Here is a 16,256-nt window from a genome sequence, read left to right as displayed (position 1 = left end):
TCCTTCCCCTCAACTTTCCTTCTCCCCCAAAATCCTTTTGAAATTGATTTATAAGGTTGGTCATGGCATAGGTTTCTTAAGACACTATCTCTTACATTATATTTGCTGGATTCTAAATTATATAAAGCTTGTTGGGTTTAGATTTCTCTTTTTCACTATTTCTCAATTGGTAAGGTAAATAAATAAAAGCTGTACATCTTGGACATTCTCAACAAAACGCAGAATCACCTGTGGTGTCGCTTCTACAGTGTTTTCTTCCCTTTCAAACACAATGCTAGCAGTGCTTGAAGAAAAGCATACATCACAAGTGAAAGCTCAGTAACTATTAATGACGTTGGTATTGGTTGTCTCCTCACCCTCTGATGCCAGTGAGGTAGAGGGTGATGGGCCCGCTTTGCTGAGGCGCACGTGATAGGCACAAGCAGGCATCCAGCAAAGTGCTGTTTTGCACTTCTATGTTAGGGGGCCAAGTGGTTGTGGCAGTACTGTAGATAGGAAATTACAGTATTGATTTTGGTGTGTCTAAAATGTCAGCAGACTCGATACTAAATCAAAAATATCTACCCTTTATTTTGGATTTTGTGCACATTATAAATTCTCAGAATTAAGGAGGATAATTTATAATTCTGAACCATTTCTTGTCAATTTTTCAGGAATGATATATACCCACGAAGATTTATTTTAAAAAACTATTGGCTTACATATGTATTCTGTGATTGTTTAGGAGGAAACACAATCATTACTAGAAAACCTGCAAGTTTACCATACAAATTACTTTCTGATTTTGAGATGTCTTCATCAGTTCACTTCCTCTCTTCCCAAGTACCCGCTGGGTCGACAGGTAACCCAATTTCCTCATTTGGAATCTGTGAAGTTGGAATATTGGTAGTTTCTTGTTTTGATTTTGGTAGCATTCTGGCATCAGAATTTGAAATAGATTTAAATCTTGCAGTGAGTGCTAATCTAAATCCATTCAGCTGGATGCATTACTGGTCATTGAAACAGTATGTTTTCTTCTGATGGCCACAGCTAAAAACAACCGCTTGAAACCCAGTGGTGTTGCTTCTACTACAATATCCTATGCTAAGGCATTTTTTACCTTTTCTTTTTAGTACTTTTCATCACTTAAAACTAAAAGCTGATTCTCCATCTTAGTGAAATGGAAAAACTCTGTTTAAGAATGCTTTATGGTTAATCTTGTGTTGTACTAAGAACTAAAAGAGAAGCAGTACCTCTGCTTGCAAAATTCCTCTCTGCTGGCCTTTGCGTCATGCCTACTATAAATCCTCTGTACAGTGGGTGTTAATGGAGGAATTTTGTGTCCCTAAATTTCTGTATCCTTATCTCAGAAGTTTGGAGAATAAATATCTAAAAATGATTTGTTCATAAGATGATTTCTTGCCATTAAGCCTCCTTTTTAATAACTGCATTATTGTTTTTATGATTTCCATATTGCAGACTGACCAGTGATAATAGCCAGTCCCAATCCCAGTAGAGTTTCATTTTGCTTATATGTAAATGATGTTTTTATGAAGCCTGATCCATGTGATTTATGCCAGTTTTTCCCTTATCTAAAGAAAATGGTTTTTAATAACATTAATTTTTTTTGTCTGGACCATTTATGTGGATTTTGTCAAACTAGTAGTGTACAGACTTTGGTACATCACTTTTGGTTCCTCACAAGTGTGCTGTTCACTTGCAGATCAGAGAGCTGTACTGCACATGTTTAGAAAAGAACATATGGGATTCAGAGGAGTATGCATCAGCCTTGCAGCTGCTGAGGTAGTTTGTTTTTTTTCTTTTTAGTCTGCTTTAAGCCTGCTAGTAACTGACACCTTCCTCCAGACCTTTGCCTGCCAAGGAGTTTTATAAGTAGCCTTGTTATCTCTATTGCTTGTATGTACCTTGAATTTATGTGTGTAGCTTACAGTGTTTTAATGTGGCAGCCGTCCATTTCTTTGCTGGTTTTAGCTTATATTTGAACTTGTGATTTTTAAAGTAAAACAAGTGTTTGTTTAGTCCAATAGTAATACTATACCAGGAGCTCTGAGGTATGGATAATTTTAATCTAGCCAGCCTGACATGATGGCCAGGAAAGGAGTCCTGGAAAGCGAGCTCACGATGGCCCCTACCTGCATGAGAGGAGGAGCAGCATCACTAGGTGAAATGCATCCTGTGAGGAAGGTCACGGCTGACCTTGATGGGCAACCACCAGTAGGCAGTGGCCTCAGTGCTTTCCCCTACCTGAGCTGGCCCTATCCACAATAACATTGGGTAATTCATAAATTACATATCTAATATTATATGAATAAATGAGATATCTTAGAGTTGTTATCAGTTACTGTCCCTGACAAATGTACCTTTTAAAGTTACAATCATTTGTTTTTCTTGGCTTCTTATATGTATGGTAACTTTTAGTCTTCCATAAAAATAGCAACCACTTGGACAGTGAGAGAAGGAAAATCAAGTGTGAGTTATGTTTCTGCATATAGTCTTATAATTTTCCTCAGTGGATATAAATGCTTATATGAAAGTATAAAGAAATTTGAGAACTGAGTATTTATTAAGTTTTGGCTTCCTTTGGACCCACAAGAAAAGAACAGATGGCCATAGTAGGAGGAAAATTCACATTGAAAGCACTTTCAGTCCAGAGACTTAATAATACAAATGTTCTGTGATCTAGCAGGTGCAGCTTAAGATAGGAAACTAATTATAATGCAATCTGGGAAAATAACTACTCATGGAAACTAGGTTGCTACTGAAAAGCTATATTGTATTTACCTTTTTAAAATGACAATAAGAGATTTCTGTGCATTTATTTACTTCAACTGAAATATTTCTGAGCCTTCTGTTGCTTTCTATGTAAGTTAACAGACTTATCTCAAACACCTAGTAGATTCTCGTTGCTGAGTTTTCTCTTTAAACTTTGTGATTGGTGAGTCTGTTTCTTTAATTTGGTATTGCCAAATTCGTAGGTTCCTTTGTCAGGGAGGGAATGTGTTCTTTTCCTTTTATATCTCCCTTGGCCTGGTCAATCTTGGGGTACAAGTCAAGGATCAAAAATACCAATTCCAAACTAGGATAAGGAAACAGGAGCAATAAAAATAATCTAATAGTTGTACTGATTGTGTTTGGAGGCTTGTAGTGTGCCAGGCACTGCATTATGCACTTTCAGTGCATTTTCTGGTCTAATACTCAAGCATGAGATACTGTTAGCCACACTTTACAGCTGAGAAAGCAGAAGCACAGAGAGTGTTTCAGTGATTTGCCTGATTCTCTTAACTGTTGATTGAACCAGGATTCTAATCCAGTCCTGCCTTCAAAGCTGTACCTATGGATTTGGGGATATCATAAAGCAGAAACAACAGAAAACAAAGTTTTAGTCATTTTTCTAAGCTAAGGTCAGGAATATAGGAATATGAAAAACACGAAACATCAAATATGGCAGCTACAGCAAGGACAGGCAAGAATGGGCACTACTAAAGAAAAGGAATCTGGGAACCTCTGGACTGGATTTATTTTTTCACTTTGTACAGATTAGTTGTAGACAGGAAGTAAGGGGTACTTGTCAGCTTGGCACCCTAAGTAAGAATCATCTGAATTTAGGAGACCAGACATTCTCATTACCTGTCTTTAAACAATTCAAGTCATGAGAGAAATTGAGAATAAAATGATTATTGAATGTTACTTTGGAAAGAAAAACTAAAGTACTGTTAGAACCACAGTCTAGTAACATTTCTGATTTGAATTTTTTAAAAATAAAGTACCTTAGAAGCAATATCTCCCTTGAAATACCCTTTTTTTTCTGGAAAGTAATATGCTTCAGTAGCCATAGATTTACTTAATGGAATATTTTCTGACCATTTAAGGAATTAAAACTTAATTCCTAACATTTGTATGAAACCCCAAAAGACCCCAAATAATAGGCAAACAATCTTAAGAAAGAATATAGGTGGAGGAATCATGCTTTCTGATTTCAAACTGTGTTATGAAGCTACAGTAATCAAAAGAGTGTGGTGTTGGCATAAACAGACACATAGATCAGTGGAACACAGTACAGAGCCCAGAAATAAACCCACACATATTTGGGCAATTAATGAAGAAGGAGTCAAGAATATATAGTAAGTACAGTGAAGAAAGGAGAGTCTCTTCAATAAATGATATTGGGAAATAGGACAGATACATGCAAAAGAATGAGACTGGATCATGATATTATCCAGTCACAAAATCAACTCTAACTGGATTGAAGACTTGAATATAAGACCTGAAACCATAAACGAGAAGAAAATGTAAGTGGCAAACTTCTTGACATTGGTCTTGGCAATGATTTTATGTCTTGGACACCAAAAATAAATGGAACAAAGACAAAAATAATTAAGTGGGACTACATCAAACTAAAAAGCTTCTGCACAGAAAAGGAAACTATCAGCAAAATGAGAAGGCAGTTTACAGAATGGGAACAAATATTTGTAAGTCATATATCTAATAAGGGGTTAATATCCAAAATATATAAAGAACTTACACAACAGAGTTGAAAACCCCTGAACAATTTGATTATAAATGGGCAGATGGTCTGAATAGACACTTTTTCAAAGAACAGGAATGTGAAAAGATGTTTAACATCACTGATCAACAGGGAAATGCAAACTAAAACCATTATGAGATATCACCTTGCACTGTTCATATGATTCTTACCAAAAAGACAAGAAAATTCCAGTCAAGATGGCAGCATAGAAAAACATGGCTTGCCTCTTCATGCAACCAAATCAAAATTACACCTAAAATATAGAACCACCATTACTCAGAACAGTCAGAAATCAATGAAATGGAAGTCTGACAACCACAGAATTAAAGAAACCATAGTCATCCAGACTAGTAGGAGAGGTAAAGACATGGAATGGGTTGGTCCCACATCCATGTGTGGTGGATAAAAATTCAGGAGAAATATCTCGGAAGTGAGAAGTCCCAGCTCTACACCAGACTCCCCAGCCAAGTGCCAGGAAGATAAATCCTCATAAATTCTGGCTACAAAAACCAACAGGGATTGATTGAGCCAGTGGAAGAAACTTCTGGAATCCCAAGCAGTTACCCCATAAAGAACCCACAATTGAAATTACTGAGACTAACTTCCTCTGAGCTGCAGCATCAGGATAGTAGCTCAAAAGACACTAGGGGCCTACAGGGAGGAACTGAAGTATCTGGCATCAAGGTGGGAGCTGGGGGACTGCTTTCTTCCAGACAGAAAGGCAGACAGAAGCCATTGTCCCTTTTTAGAGCCCTTCCCCACAAAAAACCATGGAGCCAGCAAGAAGGTGCCGTATCTCAGACAACCAGATATGTCCAGCCATCAACGTGGCTAATACTGTTCACCCTGCCCTGAAAATCCCCTGATACTCCATCCCACTCAATTTATGGATCCACCCAAACTGTTAACCGTGACTTTTCCATGTGAGTGGCTGGTCTTGGCTCATATTTCACAACTTCCTAAACCCTGTCAAACAAGTAACAGCCAGCCTCAGTAAGCCACCAGTCCCCATACCTCTTGCTAAGTGGTTCAGCACTAGTAGCAGCCAGCCTAGATTCATGGCTTGGCTGTGCCTGGGGATCTTCAATACCAGCACAAGGAGCAGCCATCTCAGATTACTTTATAGCTCATGCAGGGTGGCCTCAGGCAGAACACAGGTAGGGGGAGGCATTGGCCTGCACCCTCTGGGAAACCTCAGAGCCTGAGCACCCAGTGCACAGCTACAGAGCACATTGGAGCACCACCACCCTGCCCCTCCCTGCACAGCAGATCCTCCGTGGGAAGTGGAGGTTAGTGGTCAGTGGTCACATCCAGTCCTTGAAGCTGATTTGCCTGGGTAAATTCCTTCCATTGACCTGCCAACAGCAATCAAGACTCACTAAAGGAAGAGGGGGTACTCAACCCAAACATAAGGCACAACTCGAGTACTCAGCTTGGGTGATAGGGGAGGCTGTGACACTGAACCCTACGGCACACTACTACATTAGGACACACTACCAAGACAGTCAGAGCTGCACTACCTCATACATAGCAATAAACACAGGAAGACTGCCAAAATGAGGAGATAAACATGAGCCAAATGGAAGAACAGATCAAAGTTCCAGAAAAAAACTAAACAAAAGGGAAATAAACAATCTATCAGATGCAGAGTTCAAAACACTAGTAATAAGGGTGCTGAAGGAATTTTGTGAGAACCTCAATAGCATTAAAAAGATCCAGTCGGAAACCAAGGATGCACTAATTGAAATACAGAACAATTTACAGGGAAACAGCACTATAGTGAATAAATCCAAGAATCACACCAATGATTTGGAACAAAAAGAAACAAAAAACAACTGATCAGAGCAAGTAGAAAAAAGAATTTAAAAAAACCAAGGCTAGTGTAAGCAGCTTCTGGGAAAACTTCAAGCGTTCCACATTTGCATCATAGGGATGCCAGAAGGAGAAGAGAAAGCCAGAAATTGGGAATCTATTTGGAAAAATAATGAAAGAAAACTTACCTGATTTGGTGAAGGAAATAGAAATGCAAGTCCGGGAAGCACAGAAAGTCCTAAACAGAGTGGATGCAAAGAGGCCCACTCCAAGACACATCATAATTAAAAAGCCAGAGGTTGAAAATAAAGAGAGAATCTTAAAAGCAGCAAGAGAAAAGCAGCTAGTTACCTACAGGGGAGTTCCCATAAGACTGTCAGCTAATTTCACAAAAGAAACATTGCAAGCAAAAAAGGACTGACAAGACATATTCAAAGTGTTGAAAAGCAAGCACCTACAACCTAGATTACTCTATCCAGCAAAACTATCATTTAAAATCTAAGGGCAGACATAGAGCTTCTCAGAAAAGAAAAAACAAGAAAAAAATTTACCATCACCATGCCATTATCGTATGAAATGTTAAAGGAACTTACTGAAGAAAAATAAGATCAAAACTATGAACAGTAATATGGCAATAACTACATATCTATCAATAATTGAATCTAAAAAACAAACTAAGGAAACAAGAAGACCAGAGACAATTATGGATACAGAGAGCATTGTGATGGTTGCCAGATGGGAGGGAAGAGGTAGCGTTGGTTGAAAAAGGTGAAGAAATTCAGAAGTACAAATAGGTAGTTACAGAATAGACATGGGGATATAAAGTACAGTATACTTAATGCAGTAGTCAAAGAACTTGTATGCATGGTTCATGGACATGAACAAGGGTGTGGGGATTGCCTGTGGGAGTAGGTGGTGCTGGGTGGAGGGTGGCAGAGGGGAAACTATTGTGACAATTGTAAAGGCAGTATCAGTAAAATATAATTTAAAAAAAAGACAAATAGCAAATGTTGGTAAGGATGTGGAGAAAAGGAAACCTTTGTCCCCTGTTGGTGCGAATGTAAATTGGTATGGCCACTATGGAAAACAGTATGGAGGTTCTTTTTTAAAAAATATATATTTTATTGATTATGCCATAACAGTTGTTCTAGTTCTCCCCCTTCATTCCCCTCCACCCTGCACACCCCTCCCCCACCATTCCCCCCCTTTAATTTATGACCACGTCTCTCAAGTTATTTAGATTCTATATTTTCCCTGCTATTCTTGCCCTCCCCCAGTCTATTTTCTCCCTACCGTCTATGCTACTTATTCCCTGTATCTTCTCCCCTCTTCTCCTCCTCCCACTTCCCTGTTGCTAACCCTCCATGTGTTCTTCATTTCTATGGTTCCACTCCTGATCTAGCTGTCCTCTTAGTTTGCTTTTGTTTTAGGTGTGGTTGTTAATAACTGTGAGTTTGCTGTCCTTTCACTGTTCATATTTTTTATCTTCTTTTTCTTAGATAAGTCCCTTTAACATTTCATATAATAAGGGCTTGGTGATGATGAACTCCTTGAACTTGACCTTATCTGAGAAGCACTTTATCTGGCCTTCCATTCTAAATGAAAGCTTTGCTGGATAGAGCAATCTTGGTTGTAGGTATTTGGATTTCATGACTTGGAATACTTCTTTCCAACTCCTTCTTGTCTGTAATGTCTCTTTTGAGAAATCCGCTGACAGTCTGATGGGAAGTCCTCTGTAGGTGACTGTCTCTTATCTCTTGCTGCTTCTAGGATTCTCTCCTTCATTCTAATCTTGGCTAATGTAATTATGATGTGCCTTAGTGTGTTCCTTCTTGGGTCCAACTTCTTTGGGACTCTCTGAACTTCCCGGATTTCCTGGAAGTCTATTTCCTTTGCCAGACTGGGGAAGTTCTCCTTTATTATTTGTTCAAATAAGTTTTCCAGTCGTGGCTGTTTCTTTCCCCCTTCTGGTACCCCTATAATCCGGATGTTGGAACGTTTAAAGATGTCCTGGAGGTTCCTAAGCCTCTCCTCATTTTTTTGAATTCTTGTTACTTCATATTTTTCTGTTTGGTCATTTTTTTCTTCCTTCTGGTCCACTCCCTTGATTTGAGTCCCAGTTTCCTTTCCATCACTATTGGTTTCCTGTGCATTTCCCTTCATTTCAATTAGTTTAGTCTTCCTTTGTTCCTCTAATTTGTGGCTAAAATCAACCAGTTCTGTGAGTATCCAGATCACCAGTGTTTTGAACTGTGCATCTGAGAGGCTGGCTATTTCTTTTTTACTTAGAGTTACCGGCTCTGGGGCTTTGACTTCTTCAGCCATGCTTTGGTCTGTTCATGCCTGTTATGTATGAGGAGTGGAGTCCTAGGTGTTCACCAGGGCGGGGCAACTCAGTTGCTAGGTTGTGATGCTGTATGTGGGGGTGGGGTCAAAGAGGAGCAATGGTGGTCCCCTCTGTTGCTTCCCGCTGCTGGGGCCTGCGCGGTCTGTCTCACTGCTCACTCCTTCCATGGTTTATCTGCATACAAATGTGTGACTGCGGTCAGCCTGCTGCCCTGTGCCCTCACTGGGTCTGCCTGTTGCTACCCCACACCTGGGATCCATCCACAGCTGCCTGGGTGCCTGGGTCGGGGATCTTTCCTGTCCGACCCTGCTCTGCTGCTGGGCCCTCCCCTCTTACTGGTCTGGGTGAATGGTTTGTTGTTGTGGCACTTCTGTATAGTTCAATTTTCTGTGTTTTGGCTGTGTTTTTGTTTACTAAAACTTTGTTGTCTTTAAAATTGGTTGTGGGAGAAGGCACAGGTTTTCCACCTACGCCTCTATCTTGGCAGAAGTCCCTGGAGGTTCTTCAAAAAATTAAAAGTAAAACTACTATATGACCCAGCAATTCCATTTCTGAGTATTTTTCTGAAGGAAATGAAAACACTAACTCAAAAACATATCTGCACTCCCATGTTCATTGCTGTATTATTTACATAGCCAAGACATGCAAACAACTGAAGCATTCATCAGGGGATAACTGGATAAAGGAAATGTACACCCCCCACAACACACAGTAATATTTAGCCTTAAAAAGAAGGAAATCTTGCTGTAATACCAAACTCTTAGACACAGAGAATAGATTGGTGGTTGCCAGAGGCAGGCAGTGTCAGTGAGGTGTAGTGGGCTTGGGGGTGGTCAAAATTGGTGAAGGTGGTAGCCCCAGCTGGTGTGGCTTGGTCGGACATCATCCCATAGACTGAAATGTCGCTGATTCGATTCCTGGTTGGGGCACATATCTGGGTTGCAGGTTCAGTCCCCTGGTCAGGACAGGGCACGTACAAGAGGCAGTCAATTGGTGTGTCACTTGATGTTTCTTTCCCTCTCTGTCCCTCACTTTCTCTTTTTTAAAAATCAGAAAAGAAAATTAAGTGGCTAAAGGTGGTCAAAAGATATAAACATTAAATTATAAAATAACCCCCAGATGTAATATACTTCATGGTGACTGTAGTTAATAATACCATATCATATATTTGAAAGTTGCTAGGTAAATTTTAAAGGTTCACATTATTAAAAAAAATTGTAATTATGTGTGATGACAGATGTTAACTAGACTTATTCTGGTAATCATTTTGCAATATATACATGTACTGATTATGTGTACAATTGAAACTAATAAAATGTAAAGTGTCAATTATATCCCAATTTTTAAAAAGAATTTATAAGGAATTTGTCATAATTTGGGAAAATGTGTGCTATATATTCATGACTGGAAAAGACCTGCAGAACTTTGCATCGCAGGTATTTAAAACTATGTGCCGCACACATCGATGTGTGTGTGGGGAGCATGCACGTACGTATTTACAACATGTCGTAATTCGACACGAGTGCCGTGGTTCTGCATTCATCCTATACCCTTTCCTTTCTGAGTCGACTCTTGGAGCATGAAGACCACATATGGGATATGAGTTGATTAATTTTACACTCAACCACATACCATTATATAAGGACACATTTGTGTTAAAATGCCACTTGGAAACAGGAAGTGGTGAAAATGGTGCTCTCCCAGCAGTGAGCTAGGTGAGTGCACTGGCATTTCTTAGTCAGCCAGGAGGGACTGTAAGATGAAAAAGTTACCTATCTGTTGGAGAGACTCTCTAAACAGCTGTCTAGAATTCAAATACTAGAATTTTTCAAGAATCAAGAATTTTTCAGATTTTTGAAATTCTAAAAACCTTGCTTCAATAGTAAGGTTTTAAGGATCCATGTAAGTCACAGTCCTCAGCTTACAGGAAGTTGATGGATCTGCTGGACCCGCAGAGCACCATACTCTCACATCAGGAGCAGTGGATTACTTTGGCTATGATTCTTAAATTGGGGACAATGAAAAGTAGGGCCCTCTTCTTAGGTGAATTTATTCTGTCCCGCACCCCAGCAGTAGAGAGTTACTCATCCATACTTACCCCATTTTCTTCCAAATAAGGAAACCAAAGCCAGAAGCATTGAGTGGCTTTTCTGTGATTGGCAGAGCTGGAATTTAAGTCCGAATTTTCAAAGTACGGTCTGTTTTTCAGTCCTATTCTAATTATTTGAAAAGTGGTGTAAGGAAATTTATATGGATTTGTGCATGTTCAGAACATACCCAACTTTTAAAAATGTGCCAGCAGAGCAAGTTTCTGTGGACTCAACACCCCCCTAATCCCCAGTGTCTTGACAGTAGTCATCTTGGCACAGGCTGCGGGCACAAGTGAAAGGAGCCACAGTGTCTGGTCTGCTTATTCCAAGTCTAATGTTATGAGCTGGCTACAGAAACAGATTTGTAAATTGAAGTTGATTGATAGCTGAAGGAATTTACTTTATGCTGAAAGAAATTATTCTAATTTCCAAGGAAGTCTTTGAGTTAAATGTAATATATTAGCAGGTTGGCTCAGCTTTCATTGAGTTGAAAAAACATGCCCCATGTAATAATATTAACATTTGATCACTTTAGCTTACTTCAGAGAGACTGGAGATTTGGAATCTAAACAATGTGTTATTTCTTGATTTTATGGATCATCTTTAGATGATATTTAAAGATCTAGTTAGGAAAAAAGACACAGTCCCACAGTCTATGATACGCCTCCTAAGTAGCAATAATGTAATTACTTTTGATTATCTAGGTCTGTCCATGCAGAAGACATATGAGATTGCACTATTAAAATATAATTTCTTTGTTTTAGAACAGGGGTTGCCAGTTCAGAATCTGCAGCACATCAGGTCCTCCACATTCATCTGTAGCCATGGTAAAATCAGACAAAATAGCTGGATTGTTGAAGCTCATTTTAAAGCAATCGATATTGAGAGTAATGGTTTCCAGGTTTTAGCCACAAGAGTCAGCTAAAGTGTACCAAACGTGTAAATTTCTGCCCTTCCCCCCAGATTCTAAGTCTGATTATTGGGAATTTTAGTGCAGTGGTCGGCCGTGATATATTAAACAAGCACTCCACAGCGTTTGGTCCAAAAACCACACTTTGAGAAACACCATTCTGAAAAATAAGGGAATATGAAAGGGCTAAAAAAATGAAGAAAGAAATGAAGCCTTTAAAGGAAAAGAAAAGTCTTAATTGTGGAGAAGTTGGGTGACTTTGGGTCTTTGATTTCAAATTGATCTTAGTCCAAAACTGGCTTTTTTATATCAATAAACAGAAAAAAATCTGAATTTGTATTTTAAGGTTTTTTTTCTTAAAACAGTGCCGGGGATGGGGGTGTGTACTGGGATGGGGGTAAAAGGCAGAAAACTGTACTTGAACAACAATTAAAATAAATAAATTAATTAATTAAATAAAACAGTTCCCAGTAGTAATTTTCTGCTAGTAAAACGAACAGGTAGCTAAGAAATACTGTCTTTAAAAACTAAGAAATAGCTGATCAAACAGTTTGATGACTTATTTTCTTGTGAATTCAGTATTATAGTTTTATAGTGCATCAATAAAATATGTATATATTTCTCATACTAAAGTTGTTTATAACCATGTGATAGAGTTAAATTTATTAATTTTGACATACAAAAAAGACCGTGCTGTCCCACAGAGAGCACTGTGACTTCTGGACGCTCCTGGACATGAACCATTTTGAGAACAAACTATTCACTAAGCCCTGAGGTCATGAAACTCTTTATCATGCATAATTTTTGCCTGGTTCATCCATCCAATGTGTGTGTGTGTGTGTGTGTGCTTGATATGTTGGTCCACTGATGGCAAAGATGACCATAGTTCTTACCTACACTGAATTTTGGCCAAGTGAGAGATTAAGGAAGACAGGCAATTGAATACAGAGTAGTAAGTGCTGCGATGGGTGAGATTTCGTGTGTGGTTAACCTTCGTTTGGGAAGTGGAGCAGTTTCTTGTAGGAGGTAGCATCTGAGATGAAATATTGAGGCTTAGGAGAAATGGATGTTTTTGGTTTCTGTTTCACGTGTTATCATATATGATTGCTTTTTGTGTGTTCTCTTTGAATAAGATAATCTCTGAATTTTTGTAAGCATTTTTGTGTTTTTTCATCTACTCTAATATACTTGCAGCTTTACGTTTTTGAATATTTTTCAAAGCTGTTTTATAATGGTCTATTGAGAAATTGAGAATTAACTATTCAGATCTTTGCATTAGCTGTGGATTGACCAGTTTCTCCTCATATAGCCTGTTCTCAATAGATACTTATATAATGAGTACTTGACCAGAAATTACTGGCTTTCTGCATGATGAAGCAGAACACTCCTTTGCTTTTACTCCAGATGACTACTTTTAATAATTGCTAAATGATTCTTTCTGCCTTAGTTAAATAAACATTTTTTAAGACAGCCTATAGAGTTTTAACACATTAAGCATCACAAGCCTTTTTTGAACCATATACCTGATAGTGATGTAATTACTTAATCAAGTTGGTTAAAGCTTTTCCTGCATTAATGTGACCTTAGATGTGTTTTTTTCCTTTCTCTTCCATGAATCTAGTGTGATGGTTTTCAGACTTTTTAAAGATTTTATTTATCTTTAGAGTGAGGGGATGGGAAGGAGAAAGAAGAAGAGAAACATCCTAGTGCGAGAGAAACATTGATTGGTTCCCTTTTTATATATAGGGGTGTGTGTGGTGTGTATTTTAAATTGATAATGCTAGTACAGTTGTCCCAATTTCTCCCCTTTTGCCCACCTCCACCCAGCACCCACCACTCCCTCAGGCAGTCCCCCCACCATTGTCCATGTCTGTGAGTCATCCATAGAAGTTCTTTAGCTACTCCATTTCCTACACTGCACTTTACATCCCCATGACTATTCTGTAACTACCTAGTTGCACTTCTTAATCCCCTCCCTTCACCTACTCCCACACCCTCCCATCTGGCAACCATCCAAAACACTCTCCCTGTCCATGCTTCTATATCTGTTCTTACTGTCTACTTTGTTTCTTAGATTCAAGTATTGGCAGATATGGATTTATTGCCATTTTATTGTTCATAGTTTTGATCATCTTCTTTACTTTTCTGATATTGCCCCTTGGGTTATATAACTTTTAAAGCTAGTTATCCACTGATAGCAATTTGTTCTTCTAGTTTTTTTTTTCAGGAACAAACATATTAAATCATACTTACACAGTATTTCACAACTTGGGATTTTTTGTTTGTTCCTTAATTTGTTTGGCACCTGATATGCTACCGTGGACACTGTGTGTCGAGATGCAATGTAGCATGGTCAGTAAGAGCACGGATACCAAGCCAGACTGGATTCAAATGCCATCCCCTTTGCCAGTGACTTGGCCACACTTTGGACAAGTTACTTCAGATTTCTCTGCCTCTGTTTTCTTATCTTTTAACATGGGAATAATAATTGTAGCTACCTCATAGAGTGTTGTGGAGATTAAATAATGCCTGGACATGTGTGTGCATATGTTAGCTGTTAGCTGTTACCACTAGTATTAACTTCATTCTGTATCACCACATTTTGAAAGTGGAACATTGTGTTTAATCAGTCCCTTATTTGGTATATATTTAGGCTGTTTCTAATCCTTCACTGTTACAAACAGTAATAGCCTAGGGTTGAGTATGTGTTTGCAAATTTGTGTAATTGTTTCACAAAATAAATATATATACAAATTTTCTGAATCTAAAATATAACCTTGCACCAAGGTACACTTGTACCAACTGTATCAGTAATTGTTTCCTTACACTCTTGCTAATGCTGGGTATTGTCAGGCTTAAGTATCTTTCTTTTCTTCTAGTATTTTATGGTTAATGGAGTAGTTCTTTCCCCTGTCCCTACACCATACTCACATTTTTATTCTATCTGCAATATATTAAGGTAGCGATCTATTTTTTTTCAAATGAGTTTATTTCCATTACCTCCTATCTCTTCCCAACTGATTTGAAATGCTACTTTTGTTATGTACCAAATTCTCATATATACCTTGATCTCTTTCTAGACTTTTAATCTCTTCTATTGGCCTATCTATTCCTATTAAAAGTGCCATCCACTTTTACTCATTGTAGCTTATACCTTTTGATACATTAATAAGCCCACTATGCACATACTCAAGTGTACGCACATTGTTCGTCTTTTATTAGGAACAATAATTTTTTTCATATAAACTACAGAGTAATTTTATTGGGTTTTAAAAATAATACCTATTGGGCTGTATCAAAATTAAAAGTATAGATTATTTTGGAATGAATTCGTAGTTTTACAATAATGAGGTTTAGAACTTAAAATGTCTTTTTAAAATATATTTTACTGATTATGCTATAACAGTTGTCCAATTTTCCACCCCTTTATTCCTCTCTGCCTTGCACCCCCCCTCCCACCCACATTCTTCCCCCTTAGTTCATGTCCATGAGTCATGTATATAAGTTCTTTGGCTTCTCTATTTCCTATACTTCTCTTAACCTTGCTCTATTTTGTACCTACCAATTATGCTTATTCCTTGTAACTTTCCCCCATTCTCCCCCATTCCAATTTCCACTGATAACCCTCCACATGATCTCCATTTCTGTGATTCTGTTCCTGTTCTAGTTGTTTGCTTAGGTGTTTTTTTTTTTTTTTGTAATTTCAGTTGTGGATAGTTTGTAAGTTTGTTATCATTTTACTGTTCATATTTTTTATTACCATCTTTTTTTAAATAAGTGGCTTTAACATTTCATAAAATAAGGGCTTAGTGATAATGAACTTCTTTAACCTCACCTTATCTGGGAAGCACTTTATCTGGCCTTCCATTCTAAATGATAGCTTTGCTGGATGGAGTATTCATGGACATAGGTCCTTGCCTTTCATGAACGACTTTGAATACTCCTTTCCAGCCCCTTCTTGCCTGCAAGGTTTCTTTCAAGAAATCAGCTGATAATATTATGGAAACTATTTTGTAGGTAACTGTCTCCTTTTCTTTTTCTGCTTTTAAGAAATTCTCTCCTTATCTTCAGTCTTGGGCAGTATAATTATGATGTACCATGGTGTGTGCTTCCTTGGGTTCAACTTCTTTGGGATTCTCTGAGCTTCCTGGAAGTCTGTTTCCTTTGCCAGATTTGGGAAGTTCTTCATTATTTGTTCAAATAAGTTTTCAATTTCTTGATCATCTTCTTCTCCTGGCACCCCTATGATTTGGATGTTGAAACATTTAAAGTTGTCCTGGAGGTTCCTGAGCCTCTGCTCATTTTTTGGAATTCTTGTTTCTTTATTGTGTTTCTGGTTGAATGTTTATTTCTTCCTTCTGCTCCAAATCATTGATTTGAGTATCGGTTTCCTTCTGGTCACTGTTGGTTCCCAGTACATTTTCCTTTATTTCACTTTGCACAGTCTTCACTTTTTCCTCTATTTGGCAACAATAATCAGCCATTTCTGTGAGCATCTTGATTACCAGTGTTTTGAATGAACTTTGCATCTGAGAGGGTTGGCTGCCTCTTCATCACCTAGTTCTGTTTTTG

At 38.2% G+C, this 16,256-nt stretch overlaps 1 protein-coding gene across 5 annotated transcripts in view; it reads left to right on the top strand.

The window, feature by feature from the left end:
- The window catches only part of ORC3 (origin recognition complex subunit 3), a 63,641-nt gene that overhangs the window by 32,242 nt on the left and 15,143 nt on the right, over positions 1-16,256 (top strand). For all 5 annotated transcript variants that reach the window (XM_037039362.1, XM_037039360.1, XM_037039359.1 and 2 more), the window contains 2 exons: positions 725-841; positions 1,703-1,782. In XM_037039362.1, coding sequence (XP_036895257.1) covers positions 725-841; positions 1,703-1,782 — 197 coding nt within the window. The remainder of the gene's footprint in view (positions 1-724; positions 842-1,702; positions 1,783-16,256) is intronic.

The sequence above is a fragment of the Sturnira hondurensis genome, unplaced genomic scaffold (genome assembly GCF_014824575.4).
Source record: "Sturnira hondurensis isolate 20B ecotype Veracruz unplaced genomic scaffold, ASM1482457v3 Scaffold0025370, whole genome shotgun sequence".
Taxonomy (NCBI): Eukaryota; Metazoa; Chordata; class Mammalia; order Chiroptera; family Phyllostomidae; genus Sturnira; species Sturnira hondurensis.
Note: the sequence above shows the minus strand (reverse complement) of the source record. Positions and strands in the feature narration are given on the sequence as shown.